The sequence below is a fragment of the Heterocephalus glaber genome, unplaced genomic scaffold (assembly GCF_053883595.1).
Source record: "Heterocephalus glaber isolate CG9 unplaced genomic scaffold, H.glaber_assembly_v1.0 deba00001719, whole genome shotgun sequence".
In the NCBI taxonomy this organism is placed as follows: domain Eukaryota; kingdom Metazoa; phylum Chordata; class Mammalia; order Rodentia; family Bathyergidae; genus Heterocephalus; species Heterocephalus glaber.
In genome coordinates this window covers 1,315,321-1,334,774 of record NW_028258432.1, presented here as the reverse complement: position 1 = coordinate 1,334,774, position 19,454 = coordinate 1,315,321, and the positions used below count along the sequence as shown (strand labels likewise).

The following is a 19,454-nucleotide window of genomic DNA, read 5'->3' as shown; positions in this document are numbered from 1 at the left end:
AGACCCTGCACCAGAACACTGGAAGAAAGGCAGGAAACTGTTCCTTTAACATCTTGCAACAGACACAGGCAGAATTTGGCTGCTGCTGAGGTAGGGGAATAGGCAGGGTATGGAACCACACAACTGCTAGACTGGGAATGATCAAAATTCAAAATGTGAAATACAGTTCCTAGTGAACTTAAGATTGCTTTTGTACCACTGTGAAGTCAAACAATTCTAAGCTCAGGGCCTGTGTATATTTGTGTATGGGTATTTATGTGGGTCTGTAAAATCTTTTTTACTCTTGGGAATACTATATGTGTAATATATATGAATACATGCCATCTATTTTATATGTTCCCAACTATAAATATACCATATAAACATAATATAAAGTAATGTATTAAAATATATCTACATAATAGTAGAATAATATGATGCATTAACACTGAGGCATATAATGAAGACACTATAGTCACAAAATGGCAAAACATATTCTGAGAGACCCAACGACAGTTTTCTAATGGTTCTGAGAAGACTTTACCCGTAGGCAGTAAATCACCTTCAGGGAGACCACCTTCCTGTGAAAAGGAGGAACCATGTTGACCGTGTATTTAGGATGATAACCCCACACTGTTCCGTGGCAGTCTCTCTAATGAACCCCAGGCTTTTATACATCCCCTCTGACCAGGGACTAGCATTATTAACTGTTTAATAATCACCTCTTTATTGATTATTCTATATTGCAAATGCGTATCTTAAAATGTCAAAAGTTACTTAACCCTTACAACTATATTCATCTTTAGTATGACCTCCACCAAACACTGCATTTTCACAATCCTAAAGCAACATGTCCTGCTCAGTGGTGACATCGGAAGCATATGGCTCCATCTGCAAAAACAACCAAAACAACTGGAGATGTGGTTTAGACACTGTATCTAGCATCGGCCAGAGTCACACTTAAACATTTCATATTAAGAAAAGAAATCCAAGCTGGGTATGGCACCACACACCTGTAATCCCAGCACTTGGGAGGCTGAGGCAGGAGGATCACTGTGAGTTTCAGGCCAGCCTAAGCTACACAGTGAGTTCAAAGCCAGCCTAGACTACATAACCAGACCGTGTCTCAAAAAATAAAACTAAAATGTAAAATAAAATAAAAAATAAATAAAAGAAATCCAATAGATGTGACAGTTTCTCCTTCAGATTGGCCACATTAAAAAAAAAAGATTGGGCACATTATATCTCTGTTAAAGTCAATGATCAGAAAGCAAAGAAGCTGGGCCTTTCTCAGGACCCTGCCTCCCTGCGTTATGAACTGGTGAAAACTGGGTAAGTTAATAGTGAGCTTAGTTCTAGGGAAAATATAAATATGCTACATTTAAAAAAAAATTTTATTGGTACATTTTAGGTATACAATATAATGACATTCATATGCTACATTCTTTTACCAGAATAGAAAAATCATGTACCTTAAATGTATTCTTTTTGCTATGAATTCTAGAAAACTCAATTCTCAACGACAGAGGAATTTCTCCTGTTTTCTGGGTAACACCAATACCATCCCCTCCTTTCTTCAGACAGGGAGAAGGGGTCTGACTAGCTTAGCATCCCTTATTTACAAGGGATCCTGCAAGCCCAGCATTTTGTAAATCATCCCGGTGTCTACTATTAGTTTCATATCAACCGTTCTCCATGAGTGCATACCGGTGCAGCCTGATCCATCAGATATGCGCCATGGCCTTGGCTGACAGCTGCTCGGTACTCTCGCTGGGCTTCTTCCTTCTCCTTAATCTGGAAAACATTTTTAAAACCACCCATTATAATGAGAGTGACTTTACAACAGGGAACTGATAGGCAAGACCTTGAAGCAACTGTAATATAGAAAGATGTGGTTCTACAATAAAGACGACAGGAAAATATAAGCTGAGGGCAGCTGAAAAAAACTGGTGGGAACCAGGCTGGTGGCACATGGTTGTGACGGCAGCACTCTGACATTCTGAGGCAAGGGGATCACAAGTGCAAGCCTAGCCTGGGAAACTTGGTGATGTAGTGAGACTCTGTCTCAAAACTAAAAACAGAAACGGACTGGGGATTAAGCTCAGTGTAAAGGCCATGGACTCAATCCCCTATACCACACACACACACACACACACACACACACACACACACACACACACACACAAAGAAAGAAAGGAAAAGAAAAGAAAAGAAAAAGGAAAGAAGGCAAAGAACCTGACAGCTGACTGTTCACGTCACTGTAATGTATCTCTCTACCTAACACAGGCATTGGCGTGATTTGAATCTATGCAAAACTAGCACCCATGCATTAACAAATTCCACTTATACCAGTCTACTTTTTGGGGAAAAAATCATCAATAATTGATTATACCCTTTTTGAGGCCCCATGAAATTGAAATGTATCTCTGTTCTGTCTATGATGTGCCCTGCTATGCTGCTTTTCTGTAACAAAACTTTTGCTGCGGATCTACTGATTTCTATACATGAGACAAAAGACCCACTGATCCCACTACAATTTCAGGCTTTAATAAATTTGAACTAGAGAAGGACAAATAAGTAGAATTCTCTTTAAATCAGGATTAAAATATTTTAGTCATCTAGGCCTAGTAGTGCACACCTATAATCCTAGCTAGCACTTTAGGAGGCTGAAACAGGAAGATTGCAAGTTGGAGCCCAGGCAACTTAATGACTTAGTGAGATCCTGTCTCAAAAAAATAAAAAGAAGGGCCAGGAATTTAGCTCAGTGGCACCACACCTGCCCTCCAAGCCCAAGGTCCTGAGTTCAATCCCTAGTACCAGAAAGAAAGAAATAAATAATAAATAAAAAGGGCTGGGGATGTATAAAAGTACAAAGCCCCACCACACACACCAGAATCAGCAGTTGAAAAAAAATAGAACTTTATATTGAATAGTAAGTTTATTATAAATTATAGGTTATAATTGTTGACCATGGGCTAGCCCTTAACAGTTGACAAAGAATGAACCAGCTCTCATTCTTTTCCTTCCCTCCTCCCTTCTACCCTTCCTCACTCTTTTCCCTTTCTCTCTATTCTCTCCTTTTCTCTTTCTCTTTCTGACTTTCTTTCCAGCGCTGGGAATCGAATCTAGGACCTCAAACATTCTACCAGTGAACTACATCCTCAGTTCCACTAGTTCTTTTGGTAAAACTTTTCTTGGAAAAAGTTACAATAATAGCCTGCACTTCAGCTTGACTTTTTTAGCAAGGCACAGAGGATTCATTTTTGCAAAAATTTATCAGGGCTTCATCAATTTTCAACTTTGCTTCTCTTAAACTTTTTTTTTTTTGGTACTGGGTATCCAACTCAGGTCCTTGAGCTTGCGCAGCATGCTGTGAAACCACTGAGCTAAATCCCCCGCTCTCTTAAAGTTTCGATATCGAAATTACTTTTTAAAATAATTGCCTAAGGAAAGATTTTTCAAGATAATGAAGATGAAGACTGGACAGGTAAGTCGTGCGGAATCAGCCCGCTGCACACAGGCAGGTCTGCGGATGCTGTAGCAACGTCGGGATGTGCTGAATCAGCCCACGCCTTGGCAGCAATCCACTGGACACACACACAACCCCCACACCTCACACCCCCCACCCAGCTCCTCTGTACAGCCACCTGGTTCCACACTACAAAGACGCAGAGGACACTGGACCACCAGACCACAGTACTGGGTAAGCTGGAGTCATCTTCACCTCCCATCAGGACAGGGACTATCTTCAGGGGAAGGGCAGCTGGAACCTGCAATACAACTCTGCAGAGTTCAACCCTACAGGAGGACAGGGAGCTCAACTTGGGACCTACAGCCAGAAATCTGCCTGAATCTCATGGGTCTGCGACTGGCTTGCTGAGACTCATTGACTTATATCTAAACACTGCTACCCATGTTGTCTATTGTGACAGCAGAGACATACCCTGAAAGAGGCCCTTCATCTTCATGGTTATTTTTTATTCCCAAAATTAGTTTTATTATTGGTTTTTTTCTCTCTTCTTTTCTTTTGCTTTTATCTTTAATTTTTTTCCAACTCTTTGCAAATATTTGTTTTTCTCTTTTTTCCTTTCCTTTTCTTCTTTATTTTCTCTTTCCTTTCTCTCTCTCTTACACTCACTCTCTTGCTCTCCCACATTGTTCATCTTCCCTTTTTGTCCCTGTTTTGGTCCTCATTCAGAGTTCTTCTTTATTTTACTATTATTTTCTTTTTCCTTCTCACCTGTGTTCTCTGGCCACACTGCTAACCTTCCCCTATCCTTCTTCCCATCTGTTCCTCCTTCCCCAACCCCTTCTAACTCCCCATCCCAAAGGGCAAAGTTGTTATATTGAAGAGTTTATTCACCATATGTTGGGTTGGTCCTCGATCTTGATTTAATTCACACAGCTAAAGGTGATAGATTAATAACTACCACAAAATGTCATTTTCAAAGATGTACTTGATGCAGTGGTGTTGCTGATTGTATCACTTGGGCTAAGGTGTGGGTATTGATCTAGTCAATGAACCTTCCTAGTATAAGGAAAATGAGATAGCCTTAGAGTCATTAGAGACTCAAAACTTAAAGACCAGGTATATCTGGAAGACACCTCTGAGAAGCAATCATTCCATAAGGGTCCTAATTACTAGCAATAAAGATACCTACAATGAGCAATTTCAAACTATCAACCCAGGAGTTAAACCAAGGATGGTACCAAAAACAAAAATGAGAAGACATTTAAGCAAGGCACAAACTCAGACTTCCACCCCACCAAGGGTAAATCCTGGGGGAAATGAGATGGAAAAGTCCCATAAACAACCACCTGGATACCCTGAACTGATAGCACAGGAAGTAACAAAACAGATGAATGAGGCTCTAGAAAAATTCAAAGCAGAAATAATCTCCCAGATATCTGCAGAGATGGTGAGCAGAGTGAAAGACATGATTAGAGGATCTAGAACAGAAACAGATAAAAAAATAGATGAGCTCAGAAACATGCTGGAAGCCATGAATACCCAGTATAAGAAAGAATGGAAACCATGATCACCCAACATAAGAAATGGAATCCATGAAACAGATTCAAACAGATATTCAGGAGATCAAAAACTCCACTGAAAGTATCCACAGCAGATTAAGGGAATCTGAAGATAGAATATCAGATATAGAAGACAGGCTTGTGGTTGGAAGCCATGAAAATAGAGATTTCTTAAAAATAGTAAGGGACCACGAGAAATCAATCCAACAACTGCTAGACGATGCAAAGAAGAATAACATAAGACTGACAGGAGTCCATGAAAAAACAGGAGAAAGCACAATTGACATAAAAAAACTGTTCACAGAAGTAATAGTGGAAAACTTCCCAGACAGAGGTAGAGAATTGGACATATAGATAAGTGAGGCACAGAGAACTCCAACTAGCCCTGATCAAAAAAAATCTACATCTAGACATATAATAGTCAAGATCTCAGAAACCCAACAGAAAAACAAGATGCTACAAGCAGTTAGAGAAAAGAAACAAATCACCTACAAAGGAAAGCCCATCACAATCACAGGAGACTTCTCAACACAAACTCTCAAATCAAGGAGAGCCTGGAGTGAAGTATTTCAAGCCCTAAAAGAAAATAACTTCCAACCTAGACTGTTGTATCCAGCAAAATTATCTTTCAAAATTGATGGGGAAATTAGATACTTCCACAACAAAGAACAACTGAGAAATTTCATGAACACCAAACCAGCACTACAAGCAATTCTAAACAATATCCTAGAAAAAAGCAATGAAAGTCACAACTCCATGAGGCCCAACAGAGGGAAGCCACCAGGCAAGGTAAGACACTAAAGGGAAAGGGGGAAAAAATAAGAAACAAAAGAGCCAACAAAAGTAAAACACCATGACAAGGATAAATCAATATCTATCAATTATAACCATCAATGTTAATGGGCTAAATTCACCAATCAAAAGAAATAGACTGGCAGAATGGATTAAAAAGGAAAATGCAACAATATGCTGTATAAAAGAAACACACCTAACTCAAAAAGAAACTCACAGACTGAAAGTAAAAGGATGGAAAACAGTTCTCCACACCACAGGAACCCAGAAGAAAGCAGGGGTAGCAATCTTATTTTCAGACAAAGTAGATTTCAAACCAAAACTAATTAAGATCGACAAAGATGGTCACTACATCCTTGTGAAGGGGACAATCAGGAGGAAGAGAAGACAATCCTAAATATATATGCACCAAATACGAATGCCCCCAACTATACAAAACAAATATTAATAGACATGAAAAACCAATTAAACACTAACACAATTGTAGTGGGGGACCTCAATACCCCACTATCACAAATAGATCATCTAGACAAAAAGTTAACAAGGAAATTCTAGAACTGAACCAAGCTATTGAACAAATGGACTTAATAGATGTTTACAGAGTGTTCCACCCCACAAAATCGGAATACACATTCTTTTCAGCTGCACATGGGTCATTCTCCAGAATAGACCACATGGTAGCTCATACGACATATCTAAGTAAATGTAAAACAACTGAAGTTACCTCCTGTATATTATCAGACCATAATGCAATAAAATTGGAGATCAATAACATAAGAAACCGCAAAACCCCAACACATGGAAACTGAATAATACCCTCTTGAACAACCAATGGGTCACAGAAGTAATTAAAGAAGAAATTAAACAGTTTCTACAAGTAAATGAAAATGCCAGTACAACATACAGGAATCTATGGGACACGATGAAAGCAGTTCTACGTGGGAAATTCATAGCAGTGAATGCCCATATTAGGAAGTCAGAGAAAACTCAGATAAATAACCTAATGCAGAACCTCAAGCTCCTAGAAAAAGAAGAGCATAACAAACCCAAAGCTTGTACAAGAGAGGAAATTATAAAGATTAGGGCAGAAATCAATGCAATGGAGACTAAGAGAACAATACAAAAAAATCAATGAATCAAAGAGCTGGTTTTTTGAAAGAATAAATAAAATTCATAAACCTTTAGCCAACCTTATCAAAAAAAGGAAAGAAAAGGCTCAAATCCATGCAATTAAGAATGAAAAAGGTGAAGTCACAACAGATCCAACAGAAATCCAGAGGATTATCAATACCTATTTTGAGAACCTCTACTCCAATAAAATGGAAAACACAGAAGAAAAGGGCAGATTCCTAGATACATATGAATTGCCAAAGTTAAATGAAGAAGATATAAAAATACTAAACACCCCAATTACAATGAATGAAATTGAAAATGTAATAAAATATTTACCAACAAAGAAAAGCCCAGGTCTGGATGGCTTCACTGCTGAATTCTACAAGACATTTAAAGAAGAACTAATGCCATTACTCTTTAAACTCATCAAAGAAATTGAAAGGGAAGCAATACTTCCAAATTCATTCCTGGAAACAAGTGTTACTTTGATTCCAAAACCAGGGAAAGACCTAACCCAAAAAGAGAAGTACAGGCCAATCTCCCTAATGAACATAGATGCAAAAATCCTCAACAAAATACTGGCAAACAGAATACAGAGAGTCATCAAGAAGATCATACACCCTGACCAAGTTGGATTTATCCCAGGGATGCAAGGATGGTTCAATATTCGTCAATCAATAAATGTAATACACCGTATTAACAGAGTTGAGGACAATAACCATATGATCATCTCAATAGATATAGAAAAAGCATTCGACAAAATCCAGCACCCATTCATGATAAAAACCCTACAGAAAATTGGAACAGAAGGTCTTTATCTTAACCTGATTAAGGCTATCTATGAAAAACCAACAGCCAACATCATACTAAATGGTCAAAAACTGAAAACCTTCACTCTAAAATCAGGAACAAGACAAGGATGCTCATTATCACCACTCTTGTTCAATATAGTTCTGGAAACATTAGCCATAGCAATTAGAAATGAGAAAGAAATAAAAGGAATAAAGGTAAGAAAGGAAGAAGTTAAACTGTCATTATTTGCAGATGATATGATACTTTACATAGAAGACCCAAAAAACTCCGTCAGAAGACTTCTAGAGACTTAACTGACAGATTCAGTAGAGTAGCTGGATACAAGGTCAGCACTCAAAAATCAATAGCCTTCTTGTACACAAATAACAGACTCACTGAGAGAGAAATTAAGAGAAACAATTCCTTTTACAATAGCATCCAAAAAAATGAAATATCTAGGAATCAATCTAACAAAGGAAGCAAAAGACCTCTACACTGAAAACTACAGCACTCTGAAAAAAGAGATCGAAGAGGATACAAGAAAATGGAAAGACATCCCTTGCTCCTGGGTAGGAAGAACCAATGTAGTAAAAATGGCCATACTTCCAAAACTACTATATAGATTCAATGCAATGCCAATTGAAATTCCAACAATATACTTCACAGAACTAGAGAACACAATCCAAAAATTCATTTGGAACCAGAAGAGACCTAGAATAGCTAAAGCAATTCTAAACAACAGAGACATGGCTGGTGGTATCACAATCCCCAACTTGAAACTATACTATAAAGCTACTGTGATAAAATCAGCATGGTACTGGCAAAGGAACAGACCTGAGGATCAGTGGAATAGATTAGAAGATGCAGAAACAACTCCAGACATGCTCAGCCACCTCATCTTTGACAAAGGAACCAACCACCATCATTTAATAAATGGTGTTGGAAAAACTGGATTTCAACCTGCCAAATATTGAAACTAGACCCATACCTATCACCATGCACTAAACTAAGATCGAAGTGGATTAAAGATATAAATATTAAGACAGAAACACTAAACTTGCTGGAAGTTAGGTAGAACTCTGGAAGACACTGGCATAGGAAAAGACTTTATGAACAAAATCTCAGCAGCACGGGAACTAGCACAAAGAATCAACAACTGGGATCTCATCTGATTAAAAAGCTTCTGCACTGCAAAAGAAACCACCAACAGAGCTAACAGAAAACCTATGATATGGGAAAAAATTTTTAGCAGCTGTACCTGAGACAAAGGACTACTATCTAGAATATATAAAGAGTTGAAAAAAATCAGACCTCCTAAATTCAAAGACCCAATTCAAAAATGGGTATCTGAAATGAACAGACATTTCTCAGACAAGGAAGTAAAAGCAGCAAACAAATATGAAAAAATGTTCAACATCACTGATCATTTGAGAGATGCAGGTGAAAACAACACTGAGATTCCACCTCACCCTAGAAAGAATGGCTGCTATCAAGAAATCAACAAATAACAAATGCTGGCGGGGTTGTGGGGAGAAAGGAACCCTTCTCCATTGCTGGTGGGAGTGCAGATTGGTGCAACCACTGTGGAAGTCAGTATGGAGATACCTCAAAGAACTAGGACTAGAGGGCCGGGGATTTAGCTCAGTGGTTCCGGTGCCTGCCTCGAAAGCGCAAGGTCCCGAGTTCGATCCCCAGTACCAAAAAAAAAAAAAAAAGAACTAGGACTAGAGGTCCCATGTGACCCAGCTATTCCCCTGCTGGGTATCTTCCCAAAAGAATTAAAAGAATCATACCACAGTGATATACGTGCACCCATATTCATAGCGACACAGTTTGTAATAGCTAAAGCTTGGAAGTAGCCCAAGTGCCCATCAACTGGAGACTGGATAAAGAAGATGTGGAGCGTGTTTTATAAAATGCAGTACTACTCAGCCATAAAGAATGAAAAACTAGAGTCATTTACAGCTAAATGGATGCATATCGAGGCCATACTCTTAAGTGAAATAAATAGGACACACATGTGTAAATACAGAATAGTTTCACTAGTGTGAGAAACTGATAGTGTAAACAAGGGTTAAAATGATTAAAATGAATAACTGATAATTTGAAATAGGAAAAAAGGTCCAAAGACAAAGGAGTGAAGGGAGGGGAAGGGGAAAGGAAAAGAGGGAAAGGAACAACTATGAGAAAAGAAAAAAAAAATGGAAATGAAATCTATGTAAATAGGGAAGGGCGGAGGGGGTGAAGGGTGCACAGGTAATGGGGAAAAAAAAGTAAGAACCAGGATATATCATGTATAGGTACAAACACCCAATGATAAATGTAAACGAACTGTACACCTAAAATGTACCAATAAAAGAACAACAACAACAACAACAAATAAAAATAAAAAAAGACTAGACAGGTGGGGAGAGAAACCAGTTAAGCAGGAAGTGATTTTAAGTAGAGGCTAATTGTGTAAGTGGGTCCTTTCAAAGAAAATACACACACACACACATATATATATATTTTTTTAGTTGCTCGTCACTCTAGAGCCATTTAGCCTCTGATAACAAGGATCTCTTCCCCTTACCTCACCCACTATGTGCTTCCCGTTGATGAATGCCTCAAAGCCACACACGGCTGCCTTGTCATCCAGAGGAAAGATATATTTTGCCTCAATGGGCACATGACTTTGATTTGTGTATGTCTGAAACACTATGACCTGAAGAACAAAAAAAATCCACATACTTGAATAAGCCACATGGTACAACATTTGCAGGAACAACAATTAAAGAAAATACACATTATATACATTATATATATATTATACATGATCATTTCAGATTCCTTGAATTTTTTGTCTGTTTTCCTATTATTTGTATTTTATTTTGTACTTTGTATATATTGAGTTTTTCATGTAAGAGAAACCAGGCAGTATTTAAGCTTGTGTGTCTATGAGTTACTTCACTTAACAGTGAGGTCTCAAAGCACATCCATTTTCCTACAAATGACTCAAGTTTATCCTTCTTTTTTTTTTTTTTTTTTTGGTACCAGGGATTGAACTCAGGTCCTTGTGCTTGCACTGCAGGCGGCAAAACCACTGAGCTAAATCCCCGGCCCAAATTTATCCTTCTTTATAGTCAGGGTAGTCCTCTATTATGTGATTCCTTGAATTTTTATCAAGTCCCTTGAATTTCCACCCCTGGCTTCAGGGGATAATGCACTCTAACATTCCAACAGAGAGTTCACGTCAAATGAAAAATGCCAGTGACATACATATTCAGGCAGTTCATACACATATGGCTAGGGTAAAAAGGCCACATAGCTCTATTAAGATGGCTGGGGATAAAAACCCTTTTCATGTTGTGGACTTTTTTTTCTTTTTGGTGGTACTGGGGATTGAGTCTAGGACCTGGTGCATGCTAGGCAAGCACTATAACACTGAAATACAACAGTCCTTTTCTTTTTTCTTTTTTGGTACCAGGGACTGAACTTGGGACCTTGCGCTTGTGAGGCAGGTGGCAGTACCACTGAGCTAAATCCCCGGCCCAGTCCTTTTCTTATTTTTATTTTGAGACAGGATCTTGTTAAGCTGCTCAGGCCAGCCTCATGCTTGTGATTCTTCTGCTCCAGTCTCCTACAGTGCTGGGTTTGCTGAACACTTAATATACTACTTTTTTCCTTGCCATATTATTCCCTAAACAAACATTATAACATGCAAATTTTGTTTAGTTCATGTAACTGCAATGAAATTCTCATTAATGATTTACATCCAACTAGTCAAGTATCATAAAAGCTCAGAAAGCATACCTGGGCTACAAAGTCTATTATTCTCCCCTTGATGTGAACACTCTCAAGAGGAACCAAATTTCCAGAAGCATCCTGAAGGCCGGCCTTGACGCTGCTGGAAGGCTTAGGGTCTGGTAACTGGTAATCTACATATCATAAATATCAGTGTTAGCCTTTAAAACCATCCCTGCTCTATTTTTGTTATCTTGACCTTTATTCCTACTCCATCCCTGCATATATTACATTTTGGGAAAAAATGAACAGATAACACATTATGATTTTCAATAGCCAATTCTGAAAAGTGAATGTCTCCACATGAGAAAAATTCTCAAAGCACTTCTGCCCTTTTTTATTTTTATTTTACAGTATCAGGGATTAGACACGGACATAACCATATGTAAGTGGTTCACCACAGATCTCTACTTCCAGCTCACTTCTGCCTTTTTTAAACAGAAAGCTCTGAAGTGTGATTTCAAAAGCATGAAATGATGCTATTAATTGAAAGATTTACATTTTAACATACACACACATACACAGAGGCCTTAGATTATCTCAATAAGCATAGCTGAAACACGAACCTAGCTACCTGCATCCTCTTGTCATGGTGAATTGGTCAATCATCAGTCACAATTATTTATTGTGCCACAGAAGCATTCCAGAGCAATATAAAACTATCCAGATCTTTCATTCTGAGAAAGACTAAATCAAAGTACTGCATATTGGAAAATGTTCACATCATATATCAAAGATACGGATATATCTGGGCCAGGGATTTAGCTCAGTGGTTCCACTGTCTGCCTTGCAAGTGCAAGGTCCTGAGTTCGATCCCCAGTACCAAATAAATAAATAAATAAATAAAAAAGATATGGATATATCTATATCTATCCACAGTCTTGTTGCATATTTCATTTAATGACTCCCACAGAAAAAATTAGTCATTCACTTGAACAAATATGAATATATACATGTCTCCCTCTGTGTGTATGCTGCATGTGTGCGTGCACGTGCGTGTGGTACTGGGAACTGAATCCAAGGACTTTGCACTGAGTTACATCCCCAGACCTTTTTATTTATTTTTTATTATTGCTTTTTTTCTTTTCTAGAGATTTTATTTTCTGAGGAGTGGGGGAAGAACATCAGTTACCTATTAACTAAGAAAACAATCAAGACCCTCGTGTTTTTATTTTTTTATTTTGAGACAGAATCTCACTAAATCACTAAGTTGTCCAAGCTGGGCTTGAGTTTTTCTTCCTCCTGCCTCAGTCTCCCAGTGTTGGAATTACAGGCATGTACTACCATGTCCAGCTAATACATACACTTCTGATTTTAAAAAAAATGGGGAATGGGTATATAATTCAGTGGTAGAGTGCTTGCCCATGGCATATGTAAGACCCTAGGTTCAATTTAATCACAGTCTAAAAGGGAAAGGGGTTGGGAATGGGGACAGGACAGGTTGGTTTGGTTTGGAATCATAGGTTTGCTATGTTGCCCAGGCTTATCTTGAATTCTTAGACTCAAGTGATCCTCCTACCTCAGCCTCCTGAGTAGCTGGGACTGTTAGCATCCATCCCCACGTAGAGCTTGTTAACATGCTTTTCGGTCCTATTAAGCAATATTATAATAGCTTGGGCTCATGAATTTCTGAGAAGCTCTCATGCAACTGTACTTCTGCTGATCTGTAAGTGGCTGGTTACAGTCTGTGTCAGACCTTCACTCTTCCCACACATCCTCACAGCACACTGATACCATTCTCATAACCATCTGAGGGAAGTTACATGATTTGTCCATAAAAAATTCCATTTGCACAGCCTACTAAGGAGTAGAATTGACATTCAAAACCAAGCTTACTGACTCTCTACAGCTGTGTTTTCTTTCTATACTATTCATTTCAATTGTACTTTTTGCACTTTTGACATCTTAAAATGGTTCTATGGATGCTGTGGCTTGGAAGTGGTTCAGCCCGTAAAGGTCCATGTGTTGAGGTTGGTCCCCAGGGCAGGGTGGGGCCTTTAAGAGGTGAGGCTTGTTGGGAGGCCCCTCCCCTCTCTGCCTTCCCCTGACGCACCAAAATCTGTAGGTTACATTTATATCTTTTAAATCATATACCCAGTTTCAGGTATTTCATTATAGTAACAAAAAAACAGACAAATACAGCAGGGTTTTTTTGTTGTTGTTGGTACTGGGGATTGAACTCAGGACCTTGCGCTTGCCAGGCAGGCATGGTGCCGTTGAGCTACACCCCCAGCCAGGTTTTAATATTGGTTATTCCTGAGAAGAATATGCTCAACTTAGGGATATTAATAACAGAACATGGGGGCCGGGGATTTAGCTCAGTGGTTCCAGTGCCTGCCTCTCAAGTGCAAGGTCCTGAGTTCGATCCCCGGTACCAAAAAAAACCAAAACAGAACATGGAACTGTGAGATCACTCAACTTTTCTCAAGCAACCTGGTCTTCATATGTACAATATAAAAAAGAAAATGAAATATTTATTGTGAGATCAGATATTATTATCAGACATGAATATAAATACCACTGAAAATGTTTCACTTCTATAAATATTATCACAAAAAACCCCAGCATTCCAGAATATTGTCTTACCATCAATCCTTAACGTATTCAAAAACTCAGGTCTGTATCCCTCTAATTCACTATAATCTTGAGGATGAAAGTCTTTCATTTGATCTCCAGCCATGCAAAATTTAATAATATATTTCATTTTAACTTGATTGGTTTTATAGACAACAAATTCATCATCCTAGAGCAAAAAGGATAGCAAAAAAAAAAAAAAGAATAGATATTAAAAACAAGAACAGTTTCATTGGTAAGTGATCTCAAAAACACAGAATTTCACATTTGCAAATTCAGAAAATAACAAATCTGGCAGTAGATAAAAAATAATAATTTAAGTGGAAGCATAACTAATAAAAGTAGGAATAAAAACCTAAGGGTGTTCTTTGAGCATTTAGATCTCTCTTTCCCTGGTTTTTAAAATTTGTTTGTTTTTTGTTTGTGGCACTGGGGACAGAACCCAAGGCCTTACCCATACTACGTAAGTGGTCTTCCACTGAGCTACGCCCTCAGCTCTGCCTGTTTCTTGACATAAAAATACCTCAAAGTCTGTAGGGACAGAGGCTGTTTGTGAAACTCCGTGCACACTGTCATAGCCCAGAGGTGCATCAGTTAAGGAGAAGTCCTTCTTGAATAAGTCCACACACTTTCCGAGGGCCACATCACAGATGATCAGGAATCTGGAGCCATCTGTCTCTGCTGGGGGTGAGTACTTAATGCTTGTACTGCATGTGACAGGAAATAAGCACATTCTCATAACTTACAAGTACATGTCAACATGTTATTTCGTAAATAGAAAACACAAGTTGAATATAACTAATCCAAAAATCTGAATCCAAAATCTGCTCTAAAATTTTTTTGAGCACCAATAGGATGCCACAAATGGAAAATTCCACACGTTATCTCATCGCTGAGTTACAGTCAAAATACAGGTACACTAAAAAGAATGTATAAAACCACCTTCAGGCTAGACACAGAAGGTGTCAACATAAATGGATTTCATGTTTAGACTTGAAATTCCAACCCCAAGATAACTCATTATGTAAATACAAATATCCCCAGATATGAAAAAAATAAAAACACTGCTGGTCCCAAACATTTCAGATAAGGGATACTCAATCTATAGTGTTGAAGAAAAAAATGAACTTTCCTAGTAAATTATTCTAAATTTTATTCCTACTCAAATATCTCCAAAGATTCAAGTTAAAACTTCACTATGGGCTTAATTGATTAAATTTTTTTGCAGTGCTAGGGATTCAAGCCAGGGCCTCACATATGGTAGGTAAGCACTCTGCCATGGAGACACACACTCAGTTCCACTTAAAAAAAATGTTGTTTTTTTTTTTGGTACCAGGGATTGAACTCTGAACCTTGTGCTTGTGAAGCAGGCGCTGGAACGACTAAGCTAAATCCTAAGCCCCTTAAAATTTTTAATATAAAGCTGAGTGTGGTGGCACACGCTTGTAATCTTGGCACTCTGGGAGGCTCAAGCAGGAGGACTACAAGTTTAAAGCAGCCTGGACGATTTAGCATTTTAGCGAGACCCTGTCTCAAAATAAAATACAAAAAGGGTAGGGAATGTAGCTCATTACCAAGGTCCTAGGTTCAATTAAATCCCAGTAATGCAAAATATTTTATTGTGTCTTTTTTTTTTTTTTTTTGGTACCAGGGATCAAACTTGGGACCTTGCGCTTTCGAGGCAGGTGCCAGAACCACTGAGCCAAATCCCCAGCCCTATGCAAAATATTTTAATATAACAAACATGTAGCGCCGGGGATTTAACTCAGTGGCACTGTACCTGCCTGGCAAGCGCAAGGTCCTGAGTTTGATCCCTGGTACCAAAAAACAAACAAACAAACATGGATATTGTCCTTAATCATGCAGTTCTCAGTGTACTTTGTTCTTATGGAGAAATGAATTCTATTGCTCCCCCAAATCTCTATTAGCTACTAAAATATACATGTTCTGCTGTAGTAAATTCCAGAGTGGTGAATAAGGAAAAAAATAGTCCACCTTAATAATCTGGAAAAATTGTATTGAATTTTCTGCTAAAGTTCAGAAAGGACATTAAGTACTAAGTAAGAACTGCTCAAAGGGAAAGACAGCCATTGTATTCTCACAATGCCTTTTGAATCCAAATGCAGAAAAAAAAAATTCAACCAGGTATGGTGGCACATACCTGCAACCCCAGCACTTGGGAAGCTGAGGCAGTTGGATTGCCACAAATTTGAGGCCAGCCTGGGCTACATAATGTAGTTCAAGGTTAGCCTGAATTACATAGTGATACCCTGTTTCAAAAGAACCCAAATAGGGCTGGGGATTTGGCTCAGTGGTTTTGCCGCCTGCTGCGCAAGTGCAAGATCCTGAGTTCAATCCCCAGTACCAAAAAAACAAAACAAACAAACAAAAAGAACCTAAATAAATAAAATAATACCCAAATGAGAGATTCTGTTTCCTCTTCTTTGGGGATTAGCAGCTTTTGTACAGCACATCTTGCTGTTAGGAGCACAGGTTATGGAGTACTTCGGAGCACCATTTTTGGAACATACATATATATATATATATATATATTTTTTTTTGTACCAGGGATCGAACTTGGGTCCTTGCGCTTGTGGAGCAGGTGGCGGAACCACTGAGCTAAATCCCTGGCCCACTTTTATATTTTTTTAGAGGTCAAGTCCAAAATGTCAAAGCATTGCCAGGAGGACCTTTCTTTGTTCCATACCCTAAGACTTGTACTTTTTAGAAAAAGAACCAGTTTCCCCATTTCTGCTATTCATTTCCTTCTTGCTGCGAGTGCTTCCCTTAACTTACAAACACACTGAAATCCTCCTCACCAAACCAGATCTTGGCTTTGCCCTCTCAACCTCAATCTCCTTCCCCTCACCATTCCCCTGACATAAGTGTTGAAAGAACATCTCTTCTCGCCTGACTACTGATTCCTACTCAATCTACCATAATTTGCTCTGTTTAGACTTCTGGTTTTTAAACAAGGAAAACCAAGAGAAAATGGAGTGCCTTTGGGGCATGGGAACATTAAATGTCTCTCTTCAGATTTTTCCCCTGAAGCTACTCTGTGACAGTCACTGAGGACTTCAGCTTCGTTAGAATCAGCTGAATGCCCACAAAAATATGGCAGTGTCTAAAAATTTTATCTTGTACTATTTTGTACAAGGTATAAGAATGTATAATATAAATGTTTAAATAATAATAATGAGACCAACTTCATATGCAAGCACTTAGCTTAAGAAGTGGAGGAGATCGTGGGCTGCAGAAGCGAGGATGCTGGCTCTGGAGAAAGACTGATTGCAAAGGTCCAGCTCAGCCTGCATCCTCTTTTTCTTTTTGGTCTTTTGAGACAGAATCTTACTTCATAGTTCAGGCTGGCCTTAACTCACTATGTAGCCCAGGCTGGCTTTGAACTCATGGCAATTCTCTTGCCTCAGCCTCTCGAGTGCTGGGATTACAGGTGTGTACCACCATGCCTGGCCTTGCATCCCATTTTAGCTGAGGCAAGATTCTCTCAGTGTTTCCATCTGGGATATGGAGATAGTAAGAGGACTTACCTCAGGGCACTGTAAGGGATTCAGTGAGAAAATATATGTAACACCTCTAAGGAGAGTATAATGACTAAAATGATTTCAAATAAAATTTTCCTAAACATATACCAAAAAAGGTGCTTCTATAGTACACTGAGAAAACTGATTGGATTTTATGATCTGTGTCATGGGTGAAAAACCTCTTCATCAAAAAGAGATGGAAGGAGAACATACAGCAGATCTAGTAGTGATTTCTGGGTGATGGGCTTGAATAAATGATGTAAGAGCACACTAACCTGAGTGAATCACTGAAATAAATACCACTCCCCAGATTTCCAATGTCTGTTCTTTGCACTCCACGATCTTCAACGAGTTTGGGTAAAAGCAACCCTCTGAAAAGGAAAGGACATTATAAAGATCTGCCAGAAAAAATAATTTTTTATTATACCTTAATAACTCTAGCAGGACAGGTGCTAGTTTAAAAGCAAGACATGCATAACCTTAAGAATGCATGTCAAAATACAGTTGGTCCTCTGTACCTGTGGGTCCACTTCCACAGAGTCAATCAGAGGATGGAAATACTTGAAAAAATTATGTCTGTACTGCACATGTACAGACTTTTTTCTAGTCATTATTCCCTAAGGAACATGATATAGCAGGTGTTCCCATGACATTTATACTATACTGGGAGTTATACGTCATCTAAAGATAATTTAAGTATATTGGAACAATTACATAGGTTCTATGGAAAGATTATACCATTTTATACAAGACCCTCAAGCATGAGAAGACTGGTGTGAGAGAGTCCTGGAAACAATTCCTTGGGCATACTAAGGGATGACTGCAATCCCCCAGTGGAGCTCCGTTTGCCACTGAAAAGTCACCAGCTGTGGCTGGGTTCTCATCATGGCTTCCACCAGTGTTGGGCTGCTGGCTAGCTCCTGCCTCCTCCAGGTGAGTCCCTGTGAAAGCCCCATGTTGACTGCATCTGTCCCTTGCTTGAGACCTTGTGGAGGTTTCTGCTGGGCTTTTAGCAGAAGATTCTTCACAGTCAAAGTGAAACTGCACTTAATTCCCAGAAAGGCAGGTAAAGGGAGACTTCTGCTTTTTATGACCTGGACATCTATTATTTGTTTTTGAGACTAGGTTTCATCATATAGTCTAGGCTGGCCTTGAACTCCTTATATAGCCCAGGCTGGCCTTGAACTCATGATCTGCCTGCCCCAGCCTCCAGAGAGCTGGGACTAGAGGCATGTGTCACCACGCCTAGCTATGAACATCTATTGTTTGGATTTTATATTAAGAGGTTTTTATATTTTGTTTTTTTTTTCAGTAATAGGAATCAACCAAGGGTCTTGAGAAACATCCTCAGGTCTTTTTATATTTTAAATTTTGAGGGGCTGGGGATTTAGCTCAGTGGTTCTGCTGCCTGCCCTGCAAGCACAAGGTCCTGAGTTCAATCCCCAGTACCAAAAAAAAAGATAAGTATATTTTAAATTTTGAGACAGGTTCTCACTAAGTAGCTAGGTTTCCCAGGCTACATTTAAACTTTCAATGTTCCTGCTTCAGCCTTCTAGACTGCTGGGATTACAGGTGTATGCCACCATGCCAAGTTTATGTATTTTTTAACTTTCTACTGGTTTGTTTTGTTTTGCAGTGTGGGGATCAAACCCGGTCTTATGCATTCTAGGCAAGCCCTCTATTACTGAGCTGTACCTCAGCCTCTAAGTTTCTTAAGTATTTAATTATGGGAAATAAATGTACTCATAACTCCCTCTTGCACCTCTGACTTCAGTTTCAGCTCTAATATGTTACTCAAAGCAAACAGAAAATTAGAGTTGTGCTTTAAATAAATAACTCACAGCATGT

At 38.8% G+C, this 19,454-nt stretch overlaps 1 protein-coding gene across 2 annotated transcripts in view; it reads right to left on the bottom strand.

Annotated features, from left to right (window-relative positions):
• Nucleotides 1-19,454, bottom strand: part of Parp4 (poly(ADP-ribose) polymerase family member 4) — a 105,739-nt gene that overhangs the window by 54,525 nt on the left and 31,760 nt on the right. For both annotated transcript variants that reach the window (XM_004854895.4, XM_021236388.2), the window contains exons 12-17: nucleotides 17,882-17,977; nucleotides 14,588-14,771; nucleotides 14,077-14,233; nucleotides 11,500-11,624; nucleotides 10,280-10,411; nucleotides 1,687-1,773 (exon numbers count right to left, since the gene is read on the bottom strand). In XM_004854895.4, coding sequence (XP_004854952.1) covers nucleotides 1,687-1,773; nucleotides 10,280-10,411; nucleotides 11,500-11,624; nucleotides 14,077-14,233; nucleotides 14,588-14,771; nucleotides 17,882-17,977 — 781 coding nt within the window. The remainder of the gene's footprint in view (nucleotides 1-1,686; nucleotides 1,774-10,279; nucleotides 10,412-11,499; nucleotides 11,625-14,076; nucleotides 14,234-14,587; nucleotides 14,772-17,881; nucleotides 17,978-19,454) is intronic.